This window comes from Epinephelus fuscoguttatus, linkage group LG12, assembly GCF_011397635.1.
Source record: "Epinephelus fuscoguttatus linkage group LG12, E.fuscoguttatus.final_Chr_v1".
NCBI classification, from domain to species: Eukaryota; Metazoa; Chordata; class Actinopteri; order Perciformes; family Serranidae; genus Epinephelus; species Epinephelus fuscoguttatus.
The window spans coordinates 6,323,525-6,345,448 of NC_064763.1; the positions used below are offsets into that span (position 1 = coordinate 6,323,525).

A 21,924-nucleotide genomic window follows, 5' to 3' on the forward strand; every position below is an offset into this window, starting at 1 on the left:
CTCTGATAATTTAAGATCCAGATTTTCAGGAGGTTTTTACCAGCCAGATTATCTGCAGAGATCTCGTCCTCTCCAAAGCAAGCAAATCCAGTGATTTAAACCAGTGGAAACACTGAATAAACAACCCAGTCTCACTCTAAAGTAGTTGAAATCAGGCATGGTCAGTCACTTCTGGCATCAGACACAGATGAAAAAAGCCGTCCTTTCAAATCACCATGATTTGCTGCATCGGGTAAAGACCAGGCAAAACAATAATGAAAGTTAAGGTAGCAGAACACCAGACCATGGGTGTGCCCAGTGGGTGGGAGGGTTGGTGGATGTGACTACAGCCTACAGCCAGTCGTTGGTTTGTCCCTTTTAGGCTATTGTAGAGACAAGGCAGTGCAACATGGCAATCTCTGTGGATGAAAAACCCGCTCCATATCTAGATATAAACAGTTCATTCAAAGTTAATGAAAACACAGCAATTCTTATCTTCAGGTGATTATACTCTAAAGAAAACATACTTATTATATTGTATTCCATTTCTGCCAGTCTATCCCCCTAAATCCTTGAACCAAAGCTCATTTAAAACATTCGACCATTAGCTAACACAAAAGAACATGATGTGTCTGCTTTCTGCTATTGTTACAAATATGTTCTTTCTCATTTCAAATGATTTCACAAAACTTTGCTAGGCTGACCTCAGAATGTCAGCCACTCATGAATAAGTTGCATAACATTAGTGTTGGTGTGCCAGTGGAATCTGAGCTTCTGCAGATGACTGAATCCATTGAGTGAGCGCTCTTTATTCAGTCTACCCATGTTTTTGCCTGGGTATTAGCTTGCTTTGGTCAGAGGCCGGCCCATTGTCTGCTAGCTCTGCCCATCCTTGCATGATATGAATGAAGATTAGCATGGATTGTTTGAATAAACCACCCAGGGTCTGGTGTTAATGCGTCGCAGCAGGAAATTATGTGAATGTCACTGCATGTATAAGTGAAATAAATGAGAAACACAATGTGCCTGGAAGAGCTGGACTGTATACGGCTGCAACCAATCAAAAAGACGATGACTTAAGTGAAATGGCTTTGTTCATTTGAGCATGGTAAAATCAATATGTCCACCTCCTATTTTAGAGCATGGGTAGTTGATCTAGGCCAGAGTTTAGCTTTCTTTTTTTGCTCTCTCCTTATTCTTGTTTGTGTGATACATCAGGAGTGATTCATGTGGGCTGTGCAACGAACAATGCCATTCTAATTTGTCATTTCTGCATGCTTGGCACTAGCACTCGTGGTGGAGCTCCGGCAAGGTCATCGGATGCACCTGACCCGCTGTAAGGCAGAACAATGAGGGTCAAAAACGTAATGCACATGACACGGATTGAAATGGATTGCAGTGTTGTTTTATCCTCCAAACACCTCTGTGCACAACTGATTGCTGAAAATACCGCACATACCCACAGCTCCTCCTCCTTTCTCTTAATGGTGTTATTAAACCGTCTTTATCCTCACAGTGAATTGATAGCAGACGGCACCAAGGTGTTAAAAGGATGTCACATGACCAAATGTTACAGCCTTAATCGACTGAGGGGGTGTCTGTGAACAAGTGCCTCGGCCCTTCCCCTCCCTGTACCCTTGACTCTAATTAAGACCACATATCTTAGATTTTTGCTGAGGTCAGGGAGGGATTTTAATTTAAAAACCATTAAGACGTGCACACAGTCAGGACTTGTGTTGCATCCCAGGCAGATATAATTTTAATTAAGTCTTATCTTTGCCCAATTTCTCCGGCACAAGACATCATCATAATTCCCCAATAACAACCTTCGAATAAACTGAACAACTGTTGGTAAATGCGATGAACCGCTCATATACACCAAGTATTGACTGACATGTGTACCTCAGGCTTTTATCTAACATAATACCTAATCACGTATGTTAGTTTGTATATTTTCTGGACATTAAATCAGGGTAATTTACATGGTATTTAACTGCTGCCTGAAAATGGTGGGAACAGAAGAAAGAGGATACGCTCAGAACAGTGCAGACAGTATATTTTATTGTTAATGACACCCGAAAGTCCACTACCATTGTACTGATGTTTTTGTGTTCTACTGTTGGTAAAGTGGGCAATAAAACCTTGAGAACGCCTCACACCTGCTAAAAGGTATAATTGTCTTTTTGGCACTGTATTGTTCAGAGCACTTAGTGGGTTTATTAAAGACAAAGGCTTTTATTATGAAGTCAATCGTATGTGAGACAAGATTGATGAAGTGACAACAGAACACAGACTTTAGCCTACAAACACAAGCCATCACTGCTTTCACACTTGTAAAAACATTTGGTACCAGACAAGAACAATGCCATGTGTCACTTGTATCTTTCACAGTGACGCCATCCAAAGCCTTCAGTGCATTGCCATTTGTTGCTTCCCATTCAATATCTTAACAGCACGCCAAATTGATGTTAAGGTAAAGAAATTATCTTGTTCAGTCTTCTCATGAGACTACAAAGCTGTCATAGTAATCCTGAGTGCTGCTGTTAGATGCACAGCAAAGTGCCACTCGCATCCCTAGTGGCCAGCTTCCCCGCCATGCATACAGATATGGACAGGCAGAAACAACCCAGGAGCACATTAGTAAACAAAGTCAGTGTGGTTTGGTGAAGTTCAGGCTCTCTTTTCCCAAAGGATACTTTCCTCCTCACCCTAACCATCAAATAAGCACCTTAACTAAATAATCTATCATCCACCTATTAAGTTTGTATAAATGACCCCTTACAAAAACAAGGCCTGAGGATTCCTCGAAAATGTTAAAATGTTAGAACTGTCACAGCTATTTAATTTTTTTTTACCATAGCTGAGCACAATGAGAGATTGAACCAAAATGACTTTTCTGATCAAAGGTTTCCAGCTTCTGCCTACAAGGTGGTTATCTACTGTTACTTTTAATTAAAGACATCAATACAGATCTTTCCAGGCAGAGGTCAATGGGACAACATTTTATTTAAATGAACTCCTTAATGCAATTTCGAGGGTTCTTAACTTGAAAAAAAAAAAAAGAGCCACTAGAAGAATTTTTCTAAATGAATGAATTTCATTTTAAACTACAACATGATACATATTCAAGGAAACACACACAGCAGATGGACATACTGATCTGTAGGCTGAATCTCTGCCTATGATCCACTGCATAAAATGCACTAGGTTTGGCTGTCCATCATACAGTACAAGGTGGTCATGTGATTCATGACTTTTTGGGCAATGTTGGCATTTTTAATTTCTGCAAACCACCAACATATTACATTTACACATATCATATCTGTTTAAAGAGTGACGTAGTATATGGGCTGACTTCATCTTGGGGTGGAGAAGATGGTGAATGGTGTATCACCTTGGTGAGAGACTACTGCAGACATCTGTTGAAGACCAACAAACAACAAAACTGGTTGTGTTTTAGTGAGTCGTTGGTGTGCTTTCAGTGCTTTTTCCAGTGTGTTTTGGGCTGCAAACCTGGGTGTTTTGGAACAACCCATCGGCCTGTGTCCATGGGCTTTTTAGGGTCCAAATGTGGGGGCTTTGCACTGACTGGTTGGTGTGTATTCATTGACTTTTTAAGCTCTAAACGTGGTTGTTTTGTAGCGATCAACCTGTGTGTTTCAATTTTGCTTGCTACTCACATGGCCAGGTGAGCTGCTAACTCCCTGTTCCTTCCTAAAAGTGTGAAATATCTATGCTTTTCCTGTGCTGCAATACAACCTGGTCCTGTGTTTGCTGTGCTGTATCTTGATCATACACAAATGATTTTAAGAATATGCAACATGTAAGCACAAAACTCAAATAATGAGTATATATACTCATATTTTGCATAATTCATAAACAAACAAGTTTCATGGGGCCCCAGGGCAATTGCAAGCTTTTCCTTGTTGGTGGGTAACCTTTTTTTTTTTTTTTTTTTTTTTTTTTTTTTTAAATAATTTATTGCAGGAGTGCAGCAGCTAACATAAATATACACCTGAAGGATGCACATAAGGCCACAGACCTCCACTGATATTTCTAAAAAAAAAAAAAAAAAAATGTTTGTGAGTGAGTCATTTGACAAGAAGAATTTTAAGGAGGATGATGAATATTTTCCCTGCAATTCAACCCAGTATAAGGGGTCCTTGACCAGCTTCATTTCATGGTAGCTAAATAAATACACCCCAGACTCCCATTTGAAGAGATTTTGTTGTTTTAAGTGCTACAACACTTACTTAGATAAGAGTGGTGAGTGTGAAACCTATTATTAGTCTCCCTGATTCATCCTCTAATTGGAATTGTTTTGAGTGAATTAAATTATTGTGAAATGTAACAAGTCCTAATTTTGTTGTGGAACCTTTAGGCCTCCAGGTGCTCCAGCTGGTCACCAAGGGCCACAGCACTGCAAGTGATCCCAATTAGTGTGAGAGTGAATATTCTCCTCCATCTCCGTGTATGCTGTGAGGACTAAATCAACAGCTTTGATCCTCTCACATGCATGAGTGATGATGAAATCATATCAAATGTGTTGCATGAATTAATATTTGTCATGTGGCTAAGTGAGTGTCTCCTGTAGACCCCCTTAAGGGCCCACTGGAGGTCCCAGGACCCCAGTTTGTGAGGGACGTTATCTAACCGATATGAGAAAGCTGCAGGCTACAGACCATATGGTCCTCATGGTACAGGCAAGTGATGCTACCTGGCGATTAGAAGGGGGAGAGGGAGAGGGGAAGAGAGAGAGACACACAGGGAGAGACAGAGAGAGACAGAGAGAGAGGGAGAGAGAACTACTTCAGGAGCTGTAGCCTACTTAACGCAAAGAAAAAGATACTGAAGCGAATTGAGCCTTTTGCTTTGAGTGTACACAGCTTTCCACAGTCTCACCGAGACGACAAAAAGAAAAGGGAACACCGAGGGAGAGAAAAACATACAAGACTTGGCTGATGCATCTCTCCGAGAGCATCCATTTCACGGCGATTACAGTTTGAAGCGGAGGAGACGGTGCGCATTTCTCTGAAAAACACGGCGCTTTTCTCTCCTCCGAAGTCAGTTTCCTAGAGCGGCTCGCGGGCGGAGAGACACTTTTTTTCTTTCTCTCCTGCGTTTATCGACACGCACAGTTATTTCATAACAAGCCTGTTTACTTGGAGCAAAACCAGGTCGTCCACAGTTCCAGCAAGGCGACACAGCATCTTGATTGTGGAGTGGAATTTGCGATCGAGACGCAAACGGAATATCCAACGGTTTCAAGTTTTCCTGGAAGTTGCGCAGTGACAGAAAATCATGGGAATTTGTGGCTATTTGGCGGTGCCTGGGAAATGCCTTGTCGTCCTCGGACTTAAATTGTTATTCCTTGTACCTGCAGGAGTTCCAGCCCGAAGCGGGGATTCTGTATTAAAGGACAACATCACCGTCAGACAGGGGGACAGCGCCGTCTTAAAGTAAGTCTTTAACTGTATTTCATTATCACATCACTAATATCATCCTCTCTTGTGCGCGACGCGGACTGACTTGTGTTTTACAGCGTGTGTTGGGTCCAAACAGCTAATCAAGTGCAACGGTCCAGGAGTTACTAAAGGTCATCATAACCTATATAAAAACGCACAAATGCTCGCTCTTTATATGCGTTCTAACTACTGATACAACTACAGGCAGTGCATGCGTGTCATTTGCAAGTTATATAACGTGCAGAAGTCGGTGTTTAGCCTCTCCTGCTCATTGCCCTTGAATGTTATTGATCCGGTTGGTTAATGTCTTGTTGAGGATGCACAGAGCTGAGATACTCAAATTCAGCATCGGGAGGGGTTGTGTACGTATTGATTTGAGTATGTGATACAAATGCCATTATGACTTTAATTTTCAAGGCTGTTTTGTTTTCGTTACACTTCATAAAATGTTTTGGAAGACTGGATAGAGTCCACAAATCCTGTTGTCCCTTAATCATACAGAACTGGAGATTAAAAATATATACATATCTTTAAATCTGCAGTTTAAGCGTGATATTCCTGTGCTGGGTTTGACTGCGTGTCTTTGTGACACGTGATAGTCTTTTCGTATCTTCTCTCCCCTCACTGTCATATTCCAGTTTGTTAATGCCTATAAACTGTATTGTGGGTTTGCTGTAGTTCTTTGTGTAAGAATAGACCAGGTGTGGTGCTAGAACTTCAGGATCCCTGTGAAAAGATGGGAGATAGGGCCCTGCTCCACCCACACAAACACAAACACAAACACACACACACACACACACACACACACACACACACACACACAGTGCAGTGTTTCCTTATAGCAAGCATACATAAACCACCATATAACTGAACTGTGATACACTTGTTATCATAACAGTCCATCCATTAGCTTTATCTGTGTATCCTGGAGAGTTGCGGGGGCTCTGGAGCCAAATCAAGCTGACACTGGGTGAGAAGTTGGGGCACGCCCTGGACAGGTTGTCAGTCAATCACAGGGTGAACTTAATAGTCTTTGATTATATTGAAATGAATAAAAAAAATTGAATGTAACTTGTTCAGCAGCAAGGGTATGAGAATCAATAAAGACAAACCGAAATATGAATACAAGCCATACATGCAATAGCAGCCTGTTCTCATTCTGAAGTCATCAAATACCACCGCTTTGTAAGTGATTTTAGTGTTAGACACTGACGCCAAAAGCCACCTTTTGCGCAGCATCAGTTTGTAACCCGGACATACAGAACCTTTTGCAGTGTTATGATATGCAGCCAGTCGAAGGTGCAGCATCTGTCACGGATGGGTGGCCTCAGTTCAACATCCCACCGGACAGCAACTGTGTCGGTATGATACGGGGCTGCGCGGTGTCACTTTGACATGCTGCCGGTAACAACATCATAATAATAATAATAATAATAATAATAATGATGATGATAATGATAATAATTAGGAGCTGGAAAGTCTCTATAGGGTGGGTAGGAGGGGCGACGGATGGGTCCAACAAACCTTGGACTTAACCTTGGAGCCTGCTGTTCGCTTCCCATATTAATGTAGAGCCAAACCATGATGTTTTTTCTAAGCCTAACCACATGCTTTTGTTGCATCAACCTACCAACATGCTTTCGTTGACGTCCCAGTGTGCTTTTGTTGCCTAAACTTAACTGTGTACATTTGTTGACATCATGACGTTGGTTGTGGCATCCTGGAACACCAACCACAGACGCAGGAGGATACCTAGCTCGTAATATGTAGATGTGAATGTCCACGGACAAAGCAGCGATATGTGACAACTTGGGATGAGAACGTGTTGCACATATACATACGTCCTGTACACATAGTGTTTAATTATTTTAAGCATATACAAACTACCATATAACTGAACTGTAACACACTTGTTTTCATAGCAGTCCACCCTTTAGCTATATCTGCTTATCCGTGAGGGCTGCAGGTGCTCTGGAGTCAATCCAAGCTGACACTGGGTGAGAGGTGGGGTTACACCCTAGACAGCTTGGCAGGCAATCACTCTGCTGACTTAATAGTCTTTAATTATATTTAAACGAAGAACATATTATCAGCAGCAAGGGTATGAGAACTATTAAGAAAAAGAGAAATATAAAAACAATATGTACATGCAACAAATAATAAGCATCACAGATAGAAATATAAACAATGTAAGACCCAAGTTGTATGCACAAAGGTGAAATTAAAGTAAAGCCATTTTCAACATGTGCTTAGTTTCACACATCTGTATGCTGTTACAGATGTAAGTGAAAGTTTTGATTGCTAACTTAAGTGTGATTTACAAATGTGCTAAAAAAGCAGATGTGAACTTGTATTAATATTAATATGCCTTCTTGGTAATGTAGTCATATGATCATGCCTGTAAAAAAAAAAAAAAGTATGTTCACCATCTCAAGCTGTCAGTGCAGGTCAGTACAGTTCAGCTGGCTCCAAGCTGGCTGAGATATGAGCTATTTAGACAAGAATAATTGTACCGTTTGATTGCTGCTGACACGGACGAGCAGCTAAACAGCTTGCTGTTGCACCTTGGGTAGATGAGGTGGAAGGTGATCATGCGCCATAGCTGCACCAGCTCACCACAGAGGGGGTGGAGAGTATTGTCCAAGACGGAGTTCAGTTCAGTCCTCATCTTCTCTCCTCTGCTCCGCGCAGCCGTTAAGAGTCTTTCTCACCAGCTCGTTAATCCTGTCTTCATTCTCAGTCATTACAAATGTGTGCTGGCCTCCACTGATTAGTAGAACTTGTTAAGAGGTCTATTGGATACGTTGAAACCAACCATTTCACTCTCCACACTTTGCATGGTGACAGGCTGAAATCCACCTCTTGCTCAATTGTCACGCTGATGTTGAGCTGCGAATGGTTGCACCTGCAGTGGCTGACAGGACTCTTTTGGCAGCTGTTCTCCATTTCTTGCCCTAACCTATGCACCCCACAATAGAGGAGTCATCAAATAAGTTGTGGAGCTGCCATGACCCTGAGTTGAATCTTAAAAGGAAAGGTGTAGAGAGTGAACTCGAAAGCTGACAATACAGCTAGCCTTTCCTGTGCTGCTCCGCAGTGTATCCAATGCACTGCCCTGGAGGAAGATGAACTGCTGCCTGTCAGTGAGCTAGTCAGCCCATAATCCAGGAAACCATGCTATCCACCTGCATCGCTTTGAGCTTCTCCCCAAGCAGGAGGGGCTGGATGGTGTTGAAAGCACCAGAGAAATGAAAGGACATCATATTCATTCTGCTTCCAAGCTTCTGCGGGTGGGAATAAGGCCTGTGGAGCTGGGATATGATAGCATTGTCCACACATTTGACAGCTAACTGGTACACGCCTGGAGCACCCTGGGGCTGACGCTGTGAGGACCCTCTGCCTCGCCTGTGAGAAGCCTCTCTAACTCCCTCCTCACCCAAGTGGCAGTAAAGCTGAAGCTTGGAAGGGCAGCTGGCTGGTGAGGTTGGCACTCAGGGAGGTGGGCCAGGAGCAGGAAGCTTAGGAGAGGAAGCTGGAGAGGAGGGCGGCTGTGGCGTTGACCTCTAATTTGATCGAAATAATGGGAAGAGTAGACAGGCTGAAATTGGTAGGTGCTGCAATACTGTCTGAAACAACTAATTTTCAAATAAATTACAGTGTTTGGAACCTGCATTTTGCCGCACAAAAAGGCTCTAGTGTATGCTATATTGCCATTATTGCTATTTGGAAATCAGTGTGTCACATTGCCATGTCTGTGACAATACTCTGAAGGTAAAATTACTTAATATCAGGAGCATAAAAGTTGTCAAAAAGAGAGATTTAAACAGCAATACACAGTACTCATTGCAGTCTGGCACCATTTGCTTTTCCATCTCAGATCAGGAGTCCAAAATTGATGCTGTGAGCCAGTTCACAGAGGCTCATCAAGGGTTAAATGCTTTTAGGCCAGGGGAAAAAAACATCAGTGTGATCCTGGCAATATGTTTTAATGAAAGATTGTTGCATCTGAGTGATTTCTTGTCGCTGGCAAAATTCCTAGGGTGCTATTTTATTTCTACAGGGCTGTATTATTAAGACAGTCAAGGGCAACACAAAGCAGAATCATTCTCACATAAAGAAAGCCACTGCCAACAGGAACTTAAGCAGATGTGAACGGCAGAATAATTAGCATCATTCAACACAGCTTTAGTAACAACATTACTTTTTTTTTTTTTTTTTAAAGAAATAGAGATCACTAGGGAAAATAAAATGCCAGGATGACAGGTTAGTGGAACGAGAACTTGATGCCCTTTTTTAAGCCAATATATTATGCACGTGTGTACACAGACTTGTTTTTTGAGTAGAATTATTTTAGGTACTGGTAATTTAATTCATATCCTGATTATCTGTGAATAATTGATTCTAATTGGCCAGAATGTTGCCAGTGTTTGTGTCAAGGTGGCAGATGTAATAAATTACTGATTCTAATTAGCTGAAAGTTGGGAGGTTGGGTGACAATCCTAACATACAGACCTGATGATGAAGCAATGGTGGCATATTTCATCATGGTGTATTTGGGGACAATTAAGCAGCAAGTTGAGTGGTGCTGTTGCATAATGTGAGTGAGGTAAAATGTCAGAATCTCAGCAATATCATTTTTGTCTGAGCTGATTACTGTGGGGGACTTTAAGTCAATTATGAAGGATTAAGAAAATAGCACTCTTAGTCAAAGTGACTGCGACTCAAATTTTCACTTAAATCATTTGAGAATATTGTACATGTTAATGTGTTTAACCCTCTGAAAACTGACCACCAGTGGTCAGCTGTGGGGGGTTGTTGTTTTCATGATCCTTATTGATACTGATCTAAAATTAAGAGGAGAAAAAAGTAGAGCTAGAGCATTCATTCTTTTTGCAACAGAAAGCTAAGACTTACGTCTTTCCTGTCATCATGCTGTCCGCGTGAAAATGTGTGGTGATGCTACAGTATTGTCCCATCATGGCCACAGAACATAATTGTTTACATGATCCTGTTTAAAATTGATCTAAAATAAAAACTATATTAGCCAGAGCATTCTTTTTTTGCAGCAGAAAGCTGAGACTTCTGTCTTTTGTACCAACATGTTGTCCGCTTGCAATGCTGTCATTCCATTATGCTGTATGAGGTCCAAAAGATGCTGACAACATGTGATGATGCCGGAGGAGCAGAAAAGCAGGCCAATATGTGCGTATATGTATAACTTCACCTTTAAGATTTTAGGTTGTACAGATTTTAGTAATATAAAATACAAAAAAATACCAATCTAGGCACTGGGGAAATATTTCTACTGCGGATGAAACTATCAAAAGTTTGCACGAGTATATCTCAAAAACCAAATAATGTACATAGTTCAAATAACTTATTGATGTTTTTAGCATTAGAAATCTTGTGGTTCAATATGTTGTGTGTGTTTATTTTTTTCAAATTCAATGAAAACACATTAAACATTTTTTTTAATTTATGGCAGCATTTCAATACTGAAGCATATAAATCATTTGAAAATACTCCAAGAAATGACAAAAATACATTGGTAGACTGTTTCTATGAGTTCAAAGGGTTAACTCTGTGTGTGTGTGTGTGTGTGTGTGTGTGTGTTGCAATGTAACAGGATGTTGTGCTTAGTTATGGTGTGTGACAGTTGTACTAGTCAGCTTGTGTCAGTTGTAGCAATGATTATGCTGCCCTCTTGGCCAGGTCAATCTTGAAAAAAGAGATTGAAAACAATAAAGGACACACACATATATGTATACATACATGTATATATATACATGTGTATGTATGTATGTATGTATGTATGTATATATATATATATATCAATAGCTTTCCAGCTTTCCAATCCATTATTTCCTACGGGGTGGGGCAGGCTACGTGTTTTGAAAACACCCCCGTTGTTGACAGAAAGTTGGACTCGCCCACCCTCATGCTGAGCGTCGCGGTGGCGCAGACCTCCTCTCAGTTCCTGTGTCCCAACACCATAGGCAATTCTAGCCCAATTGAATCCCAGCACCCCTAGAATTAGAGAGATTTTTTTTTTAAATTCTAGGAAATTAGAGAGAGATTTTTTTTTTAAATTCCTGTTGTATGCCCCCCCAACGATATTGATATAGGGAGTTAGGACATTTTTTCTGTTAGCTGACATTTTTTCTAGCTAGAAAACGTTACAGGTGGTCAGTACCACTGTCCTCTGATTGAATTGGAATGAGAGAAGCTAGCTGTTGTGTCATGTGCATGTGTTAATATTAAAGCCAAGGTGCTACTGACTAGCTAACTGACTGGATGCCCATTAACATTATAACTCCTAGTGTGTGTATTTATTATTATTATTATTTTGTAGATTTCAAGCACTTTTCTTTTTTGAAGTGTATTTTTATCTATGTATTTGTATTATATAATAAAGATAAGAAGGAAAAAGGCAGAGACAAACACTGAAAAAGTCAGTTACTATTAATGTGTTAATGTTACATGTTGTGCATTGCATTTCAAATAAAAGTCCAAAATATAAGTCCAAGGTCCATTTTTGGTATTTTTGGTACTCACTATAGGGGTCTGGTTTACTACAGAAACATACATACTGTTTATGTGTATGTTGAGGAGCTGCTGTATCAAAATGAGATGTCTTCCCCCAGAAATTAGGGTTACGATATTAGAGCTGGGTTAAAAAAATCAATTTAATCGATTCGAATCGATTTTCCTTTAAATGGCACTATCGATTTATTAATTAAAAAATCAGTCTTCTACTATAACTATTTATTTTCCTCCGTGGACATGTTGTACAGCCGGTAACAGACTGCAGCAGCAGTACTATCAACCCAGATAATCTTGTGAGATCAGCATTTAGCACCTGTGGTCATGGCGAGAGATCTCGTGAGACAGCCGGACACTGAATGAAGACAGAGCAGCAAACAATGGTGGGAGCGCGTCCACTGAAGGCATGGGTCTATGGTGCATTTTTCTCACTTGCATTTTCCCCTAAAAATGTAACGCTAATAATGTATGCATGTTTATTAAATGCACATCAGTTTCACAGAAAAGATTAAGAAATACCACTAAGCATCAGCACACTGCTAACTGTAGCCTCAGTTTGTGCCTCATACAGATCTGCTGGTAAAGTTAACTTAGCGTTAGCAAACTTGATAAAAGACGGCAGAGAGGCGACATTGTGCAAATAAACCAAAGATTTATTAATTTTCTGTAGCAGTAAACACATGGGCTGGTAACAAATGTGTTAACTAACTATGCTAAAGGTTTACAAGCTATTCAGGGCTGCCGACGATAACGTTAACATGACAAACAGCAAGGCTAATGTTACAGCTAACAAGCTAACGTACTGACGCTCCTCAGACACTAAGCAACTTCGCTGGCGATTTGACAGTCACTAGAAGCACATTATGACCCTTTGTAAAAGTTTCTGTGTGGTACATGTGTTGTACATGAGCTAACGTTAGCGGCTAAGGAAGGACTGAGAGGCTGTCCGGTATGTGTGTGTGTGTGTGTGTGTGTGTGTGTGTGTGTGTGTGTGCACTGCGGACATGGAGCTGTTAGTGCCTACTCTCATGGGACAAAGATCCTCTGAGAAGAAAAACGGTTCACTCTGCTCTGCCGCCAGGAACAAACTAGGGGGCAAAGATCCTCTCTGAGGAAGAGGGTTCACTTTGCTGCAGGGTTCACCTACATTGTTTCTCTTCTGATACAGTCAATTTGTGCATCACAACCACTGTAGTGTATTACGGAAGAAGCTTTATCAGACAGTTACAGGCAGCAAACTTGTGGATGTCCTTTGTTTACATTTTTTGTTGCCACTTTATTTAAATTGTCTGCCTTGTGATTAGATTTAATTTAAAATATTTATTTTGTATGTGTCAGGTAATGTTAAATAAAAGTACATGATGACTAATGTACTGCTTTGGGGTCAATTCTTAATGTAAACAGTATTTTTAATAGTAATGCACCAGGTCAGAGGGTTCCTTGTTAAATATACTTCGTTAGTTCTCAGAAAATATCTTAATATCGAAGCAAATTTTGTATCATAATTGAAACATACTTGACTGAATCGATATTAAACTGAATTAAATCGAATCGTGAATCGAATCAAACTGAGTCCTTGAAAATCGAATTGAATCGATCTGGAAAATCTCAATCGATACCCAGCCCTATACGATATGTTTCTTTTATGATTCCAATCCATTCCTCTTTTGCTGTGGCCTTTATCAGATTTGATGGTTTAGTCACAGACTTTCCCAAAAAGTGTTGTGCTTTTCGTTCACAAATGTAGGAATGAAATTGAGTTAAAATGTACAAAACAGTGAAATTTATCTTGCCTGGCCGGGCAGCTCTCTGGGTGCTCAGCACCCCTAAACCTCTGATCCTAGAATCGCACCTGACCAACACCATTTCCCTCAGTGGAAACGAAGCTTGTATTTACTTGTATTTCACAGATAAGAAATAAACTGTGAAGTCAGTAAAGCCTCCACTAAAATAGCATTTTAAGTCATGTGTGTGATTTATCCTTCAGGGATTTATACTCGGGATTTATCCTGGCTTCATATGAGCAGAGGAAATCTCCGCTTGTCGCTAGGCTAATTTAGACAGTGTAAAATGCCATAGGCTGGCGCTAATACTGTTAGCATGTTGTATTTGCTTGGAAAACATGTTTAGTATAAAACAGTTGTTTTGTCTGTGAATGTTGTGAGTTGTAATGGAGCCACATTGAGCGCTGTTACCTTTGTTACATGTTGCCGTTGTCCCTGGTTTTATATGAGAAGAAGAAAAGATCGCTAGACGCTAGGCTAATTTATACAATGTAAAATGCCATAGACTTGTGCTAATAACGTTAGCATGTTATATTGGTGGGGGAAATGTGTCCAGATAAAGACAAGTGTTTGTCTGTCAGTTCTGTGATTTATAGTGAAGCCAATTTGCATACTTGTGTTTGAAATTGTCTCTATGAAGTCATGTTTAATGTGTGTTTTGAATCGACTATGTAAATAAAGTTTCATTTGAACTAAACTTTACAGCACTTAACATAGTCCTCCACCGACGACTAGTGTTTTGGAGGTGTAACTGCACTTTAGTCGACCAAGATTTTCTTTGGCTGACTACAGCCCTAATAATGTGAAATTACTTAAAAAAATACATGAGCTGCTGTCATTATCACCTTGCCAAGTTTAATGAAAATATTTTGTAAATGGAAATTGAAAGAGAAAACGCTGGCATGATTAGTTTTTGATCAACCTCCACTTTTTGTTCTTTGTGTCGTAGTTTTAATTTTCTTCCAATAAAAATTATTTTATTGTATGACTTTAAACAAACAAACAAACAATAAATGTCATATTAAGGTTGTGCAAAACAAATTCCTGCCAAAGTTTGTTAAAGAGGCATGCTTTCAGATGGACATTATTTGGTTAGTTTACCTTTGCTTTTTCATGCCCTCATTTCTTCTCAATTTCGAATGCTAACGCTGTGTTTGACCTGTGGAGGGCTACAGGCAAACACCTTGATAACACCTGCAACTGATCGGGCAAAACACATGGGTGGTTCCGCTGTCCCTCTCCAGGTTCACCCCTCACTGTGCAACTCCTCCTAAGAAAACAGAGTCACAAGTGCAATGACAAGGACAACAGCCTTTGCTGGCTTTCGATCCATGATCATGGTCAGTTGTGATTTTTGGAACGTTGTAGGTGTTCGACAATGTCATTTTGTTTTGACCCATGGGTGTACATGGGGCAGGGACACAATATATTAGCACTAAAGCTTTGCTTGCATGTGCTCAGCCACCCAAGTTGAACCACTTAAATTGTGTGGGAGTGTAAGGGTTTGTGGTCATACCACCTCTCCTGTAGTCACAAATGAATTTTGTTGGACTGACCTCTGCTTGCTAACCACAGTCAGCCTGCACGAGCCATGCCTTTTATTCCTGTGTATTGAGCAAGCAAGCATACAGGAGAGTAATACCGGACCTTGACAAAAATCTCTTCATTCAGCTGTGGGTTACAGCAGTCAAGCCTGCATCTTTTGTGGCACTGATCAGAGAGAGAACTGAAGCCTGGTAAGGGAGCAGGTTGTAAATCCTGTTTTCTCTATAACTACTGTCCTTAAGGAGAGCAAGACTTACCACTCAAACTTAATGACAGCAAGCCTGTCATATAGCTACCAAACCCCCCTACCACTTATGAGGAGTGGCACACAAGGTTGTGTCACTGCTGTGCAGCTGCTGTTTTAGGACAGGTCTGAAAATATGAACTGAGGGCCACTGCTTTCCCTCAGTGTCACTGGCTCCACTGCTCTATCACTGACAGGCCCTTTATAATTTGGATCCCTGTGGCCCTTGTCCCAGGTGGACAGATTAGCACCAGAGGTGGCTGAGGTAATGTGTGGCTGACCCCTGGGCACAGTCCCTGTCTTTGCCTTGTAAAGCAGGGTGTGGAAAGCTGAATGGCAGCTGATGACAGGGCTTTCTGAGTAAAGGTGCAGTCACACGAGAATTGATGGCCCTTTCTTGAAGATGGGTGTGAGTTGAATAGCTTCCTGTGCCAGTTTTTTTTTCTTGCTGTAGGAAATGGGAAGTAAATGTGTGCCCCCCATTAGACTTCTTTTCTCATCATGTGATCATCCAGCTCTATGTTGACTGACTTTGGCAAGCAACCATGTTTGAGGACAAGCTGATGTAGCGATTTCAGGGTGAGCACCCTTTCTTATTGTCAGCTTTACACTGAAGTGGAGATTCAGTGTTAGGGGACGTCTGATAAAAGTTAATGTCTACCTTGTTGATAGTCAACATCGGTTCCAACTCACTTTCATGGTCAGATTTGGATTTAATGGCTCCAGTGACCAACAGTGATGAAGATTTTGGCTCAGGGATATAGCCTGATCTCATTCCCAGGGCGTCAAAATATGCCACTTGGGCAGTGTCACTCTTAAGCGTCTGTATGAGATGTACCAGGCTTTCAGTCAGCTCCAATTTATACCCATCCGTGTCATTATAAGACAATTCGAGAAACGGTCCAACATCACAGGACTTTGACCCAGGAGACAGGTGTTTGTGTCCTGTGAGAAAAGTCAGTGTTGAATTATTTTGTCAGGTCAGTCATTAGTCACATGACTCCACTTATCATTTATTAAGTGAAAATGCATTTTCAATGCATCTCCAATGTGACAAATTGCTAATTTTGTGTTTTGTATGTAAAATGAATATCTTTGGGTTTTGGACTGTTGGTTGGACAAAACAAGAAATTTGAAGATCTCATGAAGATCATCTTGGGTTCTGGGGAACTTAATAAAATACAGTTAATTACATTAACTGTAAGATTTATATCATGAGCATTCTGCAGTTTGTCCTGCATCTCTCTCTGTCTCTCTTTCTGTCTCATTGTGTCATACAGATTACTGTTAATTTATCATGCCAATCTTTTCTGTACGACATCTATTGCACGTCTGTCCGTCCTGGAAGAGGGATCCCTCCTCAGTTGCTCTTCCTGAGGTTTCTACCATTTTTTCCCCATTAAAGGGTTTTTTTTGGAGGGAGTTTTTCCTCATCCGTTTTGAGGGTCCTAAGGACAGAGGGATGTCGTATGCTGTAAAGCCCTGTGAGGCAAATTGTGATTTGTGATATTGGGCTTTATAAATAAAATTGATTGATTGAATTGAATTATTGAAATGAGCTCTCCATTTTGATCATTGAAATCAGATTCGGCCAGTGCAAACTCCCTGCTGGATCATCAAACTTTCTGTTGCTGCTTTTACATGCATTACACCCAGACTGCTGTGATCAAGGGCTAGGGTTTGAGTTCTAGTTACTACAGCTCCTACTGCAGACCTGTTTCTGGATCGTATTTTTCACGGTGAATGGTCTCCTAGCAGCGTGGAGGGATAGCGGGGTGTTTATCAGTGTGCATCACACAGCTCCACAGTGAAATAAAGAAATAATGTAATTTAAGGTTGAAATTGTGGTGATTGAGACAAATAAATGAACGTATGGGCACCATTGTGCCTATATTGATGTGCAGGGGGAGCTATATGTGGCAAGTTTATTTTAAAAATTATACATTTTTTATTCATTCTATTACACATGTAACATATTTTAGTAAGTAAAGTTAATTCAATACAGCATCTTTAATGGATCAAGGTCACAAAGTGCTTCACAGAAATAAGTAAGACCATTAGTTTATTTACTACTTCTTTAAGCAATATGTTATGCTGCTGAAACAACGGTCAGAAACACTGACTGACATGTGATGTCCATTGTTTATAGAAATATGCCTTATAATATACAGTCTCTAGAAGTGTGTAATTCAAGTTTTTTCCATATTCGATTGTTAAAAAAGTAAACAAAAGTTGCAATAAGTCGTAATGTGGAATCTCAATACTTGTAGAATCACAATACACATAAATTGCAATGTATATGGAATCACGTATCAAGATAGTATCGAATCCCAATCCTTGCGATTTTCATATCTCATTCAGAAGTGATGAGAAATACTTGCATCTTATGAGCAGGTGGGTATTATTTTCAGCTGGCATTACAGTTAGCGCTTGTCACATTGGGTGTTCTGATTAAATGGCTGATTTCAAGTCAAAAGAAATGACACAAAGGCCTGCCCTTAATTGTAGCCTTTTCAGAAAGCTGTTTCGAATCATAATGGTGTCTGTTGTTGGATAGAGAATGCCACTGAAGGCAAGGCTTTTACTGATTCCCAACAAAAAAAACAAGGATCAGTATTTTGCCCTTAATAACTTATGTTTGGAAATTATAAGAGTCCTTAGAATCATTGAAATATTTGATAACTATAGGGTGATATTCTTATATACTTTCCCTCGTGCTTTCTCTTTCTTTCAGATTGACACCTAACACACAACACCAGGGTTTGGTTGAGAAGATGAAGGTTTTAGAGTATATGAGCCACATTAAATAATTTAGCAAGCTACTGCTTTCACTGACTCTGCTTCGACAGGTTTGTGTATCTAGTCTGGAGAGTTTCAGAGTTTTGAGTGGTATGCTTCAAACAGGCATCACATCTCTGCAACAATGAATAAATATTTAAAAGTCATCAGCTAAACTGCAAAATTACTTGAATAAATAAATAGGGAATAAAAAGTGGTTGTCTTTGTGTTGCATACTGCACAGCACTAATCTTCCAATGATTCTTACATAAAGGAGCCAGTGGTCTTCTGCTTTTCTTTTGCATATGTTGCCTACTGTTGGATCAGTTATGCATAATGACTGTGAGTTGCAGCTAGCTAGCTCCTGTCTCTTTGTTTCATCCTGCTTTAGACACTGACCCAAAACAATGTAGTGCTTCCAGACTACAATAATAGGTTGTTAGTTACGACTAAAATTATAACAGGATCACGGGGCAGACAAGGGTATCTTGCAAAGAGGAGCCTAAGGGGAGGATAACAGTAATGGACACAGTGAGCGTAGTTTCTTTGTTCAGGATCTTACAGTGATGTATCATTTGAACTAATACTTTTCAGAAACCTACCCAGTCATGACAAAACAAGCTCAGATGTTTCCTCTCTGCTCGTTGCAGTTGTCTACAGCTTAATAAAAAACAAAATCAAAAGTAACCCAAGAATAAAAACCTGTGACTTCTTTGAAGTTGAATCAAAATGAAGATATTTGTTAATAGAAAATAATTCCAACCTATATTTGTCATTGGACTTGTAATGTTACAAGATGTGGATTTAAATCGTACAGTTATTCACATGCAGATCCATATATGTATCACTCTAAAACATTAGTCTTTTTAATTTTAGTCCTTCACTATTGGCTATCTACTGATATTAAGGAGATCCAATGCCTTTATGTATCAGACATAAAGTTGGACCAATTGACGGTTTTACCTGTCCAGTGTCATTATGACACATTCTGAAAAAAATAAAAGTAGCTTGCATCAGCAACTTGTTTTGACAGCATCACTGTGTTTAATCCAACTTGTAATGCATTAGTAACAAGCAATATGGCAATGTGATTAGCATATTATGTTTGTTTATAATCCGACTAATGGAACCACTAGTGTCTGACAGGCCATGCACATTTTGCTGCTGAGCCGAGCACCGGCAACATGAAGGAGATCAAATATCACTAAGGGTGGGAGCAGAGCGAGGCACATTGTGTTTGTTAAGTTCATGTGTTTTTCGGGATGACAAGACGAGCTGAGACCTGGCAAAGTTAGCCTCTCAAGAAAACTAAAACTGCGCCAATAAAGCAACAGTTTGGATCTGAAGCCAACAAAGGAGGTTTTTTAACCAGCAGCAGCAACACGGTGAGCCAGTTTGAGTTGTACTTTTGTCGGACACTCCATTTCTATTTTTTCCCGTTGCTCCCTTTGAAAGCAGAGCAATGGATGAGGAGCTGCTTATTCATTAAGTTGAAATGAAGAATTATCTACACAAAACCAGTCTGTCTCCAGTCTGATTTCAAGCATACAGCTGATAGGTACCTGGTTTGTTAATATGATGTAACAGAAGAGCGTATTTAATGTGGACAGAAGGCTTTGATGTGATACAATAGTTTCACGCTGGCTTACTGATAAGATACAGTGTTATTATATTCCACTCGGGAATGGCAGCTGTGTCAAGTGCAACATCTAGTGGTAAAATTCTGTTTAATATCAAACCACTTTAAATATTTTTACGCTGGCCCAACCCTAATTTAACACAATGAAATAACAGCTGTAGCGACTAAATATGGATATGAATACTTCATTTTTAACTTACATAATCCTCATACTGAGGGTCAAAACTATAAGCCAATAAATTTAATTCATTGATATGATATTGATAAAAGTTTAAATGGGAGAATATGACTTCAGAAATTGATGTGATTTGATTGGTTGATTGTTTCACTAGAGAAGACCTTTCTCTGTGTTGGAGTTGATGACATTGTAAAAACACTTGCAGTGGTACAGAGGTGTTACAGAGAGGAGCTTCTTCCCTCACAGACGCATATCAGCTGATATGACCTGCTGCTGGCGTTGTTTGACATTTTAACTGGTGAAAGTGACAGTCATTGCTGGCTAAAAATAAGAAGCTGCTAGCTGAATGTTTTGTACACTGCTCTTTACTGATAAGAAAGAAAGGAGAAATGACAGAATTGTTAGCATTGAGGCTCAGCGAATCTGTGAATCTTAGCAACACTGGTCTCAGAACTCGCTACACTGTAATTTTCCCTCACATGTGCAGTGGAATTTTGCACTCTACAGTGTAGTGTTGTAAAGGAGAACAGCTTTGTGGCAGGCAGGTGGACAAAAGACAGCACAGATCAGAAAATAAAGGTTTGTTCTGTTGGTCTCAGAAGTAGTTGGATAGAAAACTTCTTCATCCGCCTCATCACTGCATATAGATTTTGTTTCTAGGACCACAAACAGATGAATGTTTTTTTTTCTCATAGACTTATTCTAACTTTAAAAAATGTGTAATTGCCTCCAAAACTTACTGTATGTCTTCATGCCATTCATTTCTGTAGACTACAGGATTACCACACACCAGTGTATTCAACAAAAGTGGAGTGCAAGTGGAAGGTCTTTTTCAATCACCTTTTACCACCCCACCATTGAGTGCAGTGGTTAAATGTGACAGGAGATTGAAGTGTGGCAATGTAACACAGTGAGGCTGTTGAGTTCAAACTTTCTGAAAAGAGTCATTCAGTTCTTTTCAGCCTACCAATCACAGTATGTTCAAATGACTTATGACTCAATAACACTGGAGCAGTAATGTAACTCACTCCACCAGGAAGACCCACAGGATATACCTGAGGATGGGTCGGTGCATGTCCTGTTCCCCAGTAGTCCACTAGGGTTGTATCAGTCTTTCTAGCATTCCCTAGACATCCATCTTACACAGGTTGGGTTTCAGCATCTTTGTGTTGTCGTAAATCACTGAGATAGTCATTAATTTTTAATATCAAGGAACCTATGCGCCATGCTGCAGTCCAACTAGATCCCCCACTTATGAGAGCCAGCCACATCCATTATAGCCTGTCTTCGCTGTCCCCTCCCTGTGCATGTTTGGCTGCACTTTTCTGATATCATTAATACTCATCAGCAACACCTTCCATTCATGCCACATTCTGCCAGGCAATTTACGCTCTACTACTTTTGCTCTCCTACCTACTTTTCTCCCTCCTCTTTTTAGCACATTCTCATCCCTCTTACTCATCTACCTCTACACTTCTAACCCAGCACTTACTCTAAATGGACAAAAGTAAAGGTTTTCTAAAGCAAGGACCACATATAAAGAATGTTGAGCCGATTATGATTTGGCCGTCATAACTGATCAGACCAAGAAGGACTGAGTCTGTTTCACTCTGGTCCAGGTGATGTTGATAGTCAGGAGATATTATACTTTTTGGGCTGTTGAAGGATTCTAATTATTTGCCTTCGGATCAAGTGGATGCCCATTGCTTTCATCAACATGTTCAGTTATTTCCAGGTAGTTCTGTAGAACTTAGGCCATGTTTCTTTGC

The 21,924-nt window shown here is 40.2% G+C and overlaps 1 protein-coding gene across 1 annotated transcript in view; it reads left to right on the top strand.

Moving 5' to 3' along the window:
- Positions 1 to 4,740: 4,740 nt before the first annotated feature.
- Positions 4,741 to 21,924, top strand: part of opcml (opioid binding protein/cell adhesion molecule-like) — a 305,981-nt gene continuing 288,797 nt past the window's right edge. Inside the window, exon 1 of the mRNA XM_049591589.1 lies at positions 4,741 to 5,438. Coding sequence (XP_049447546.1) covers positions 5,281 to 5,438 — 158 coding nt within the window. The 5' untranslated portion in view covers positions 4,741 to 5,280. The remainder of the gene's footprint in view (positions 5,439 to 21,924) is intronic.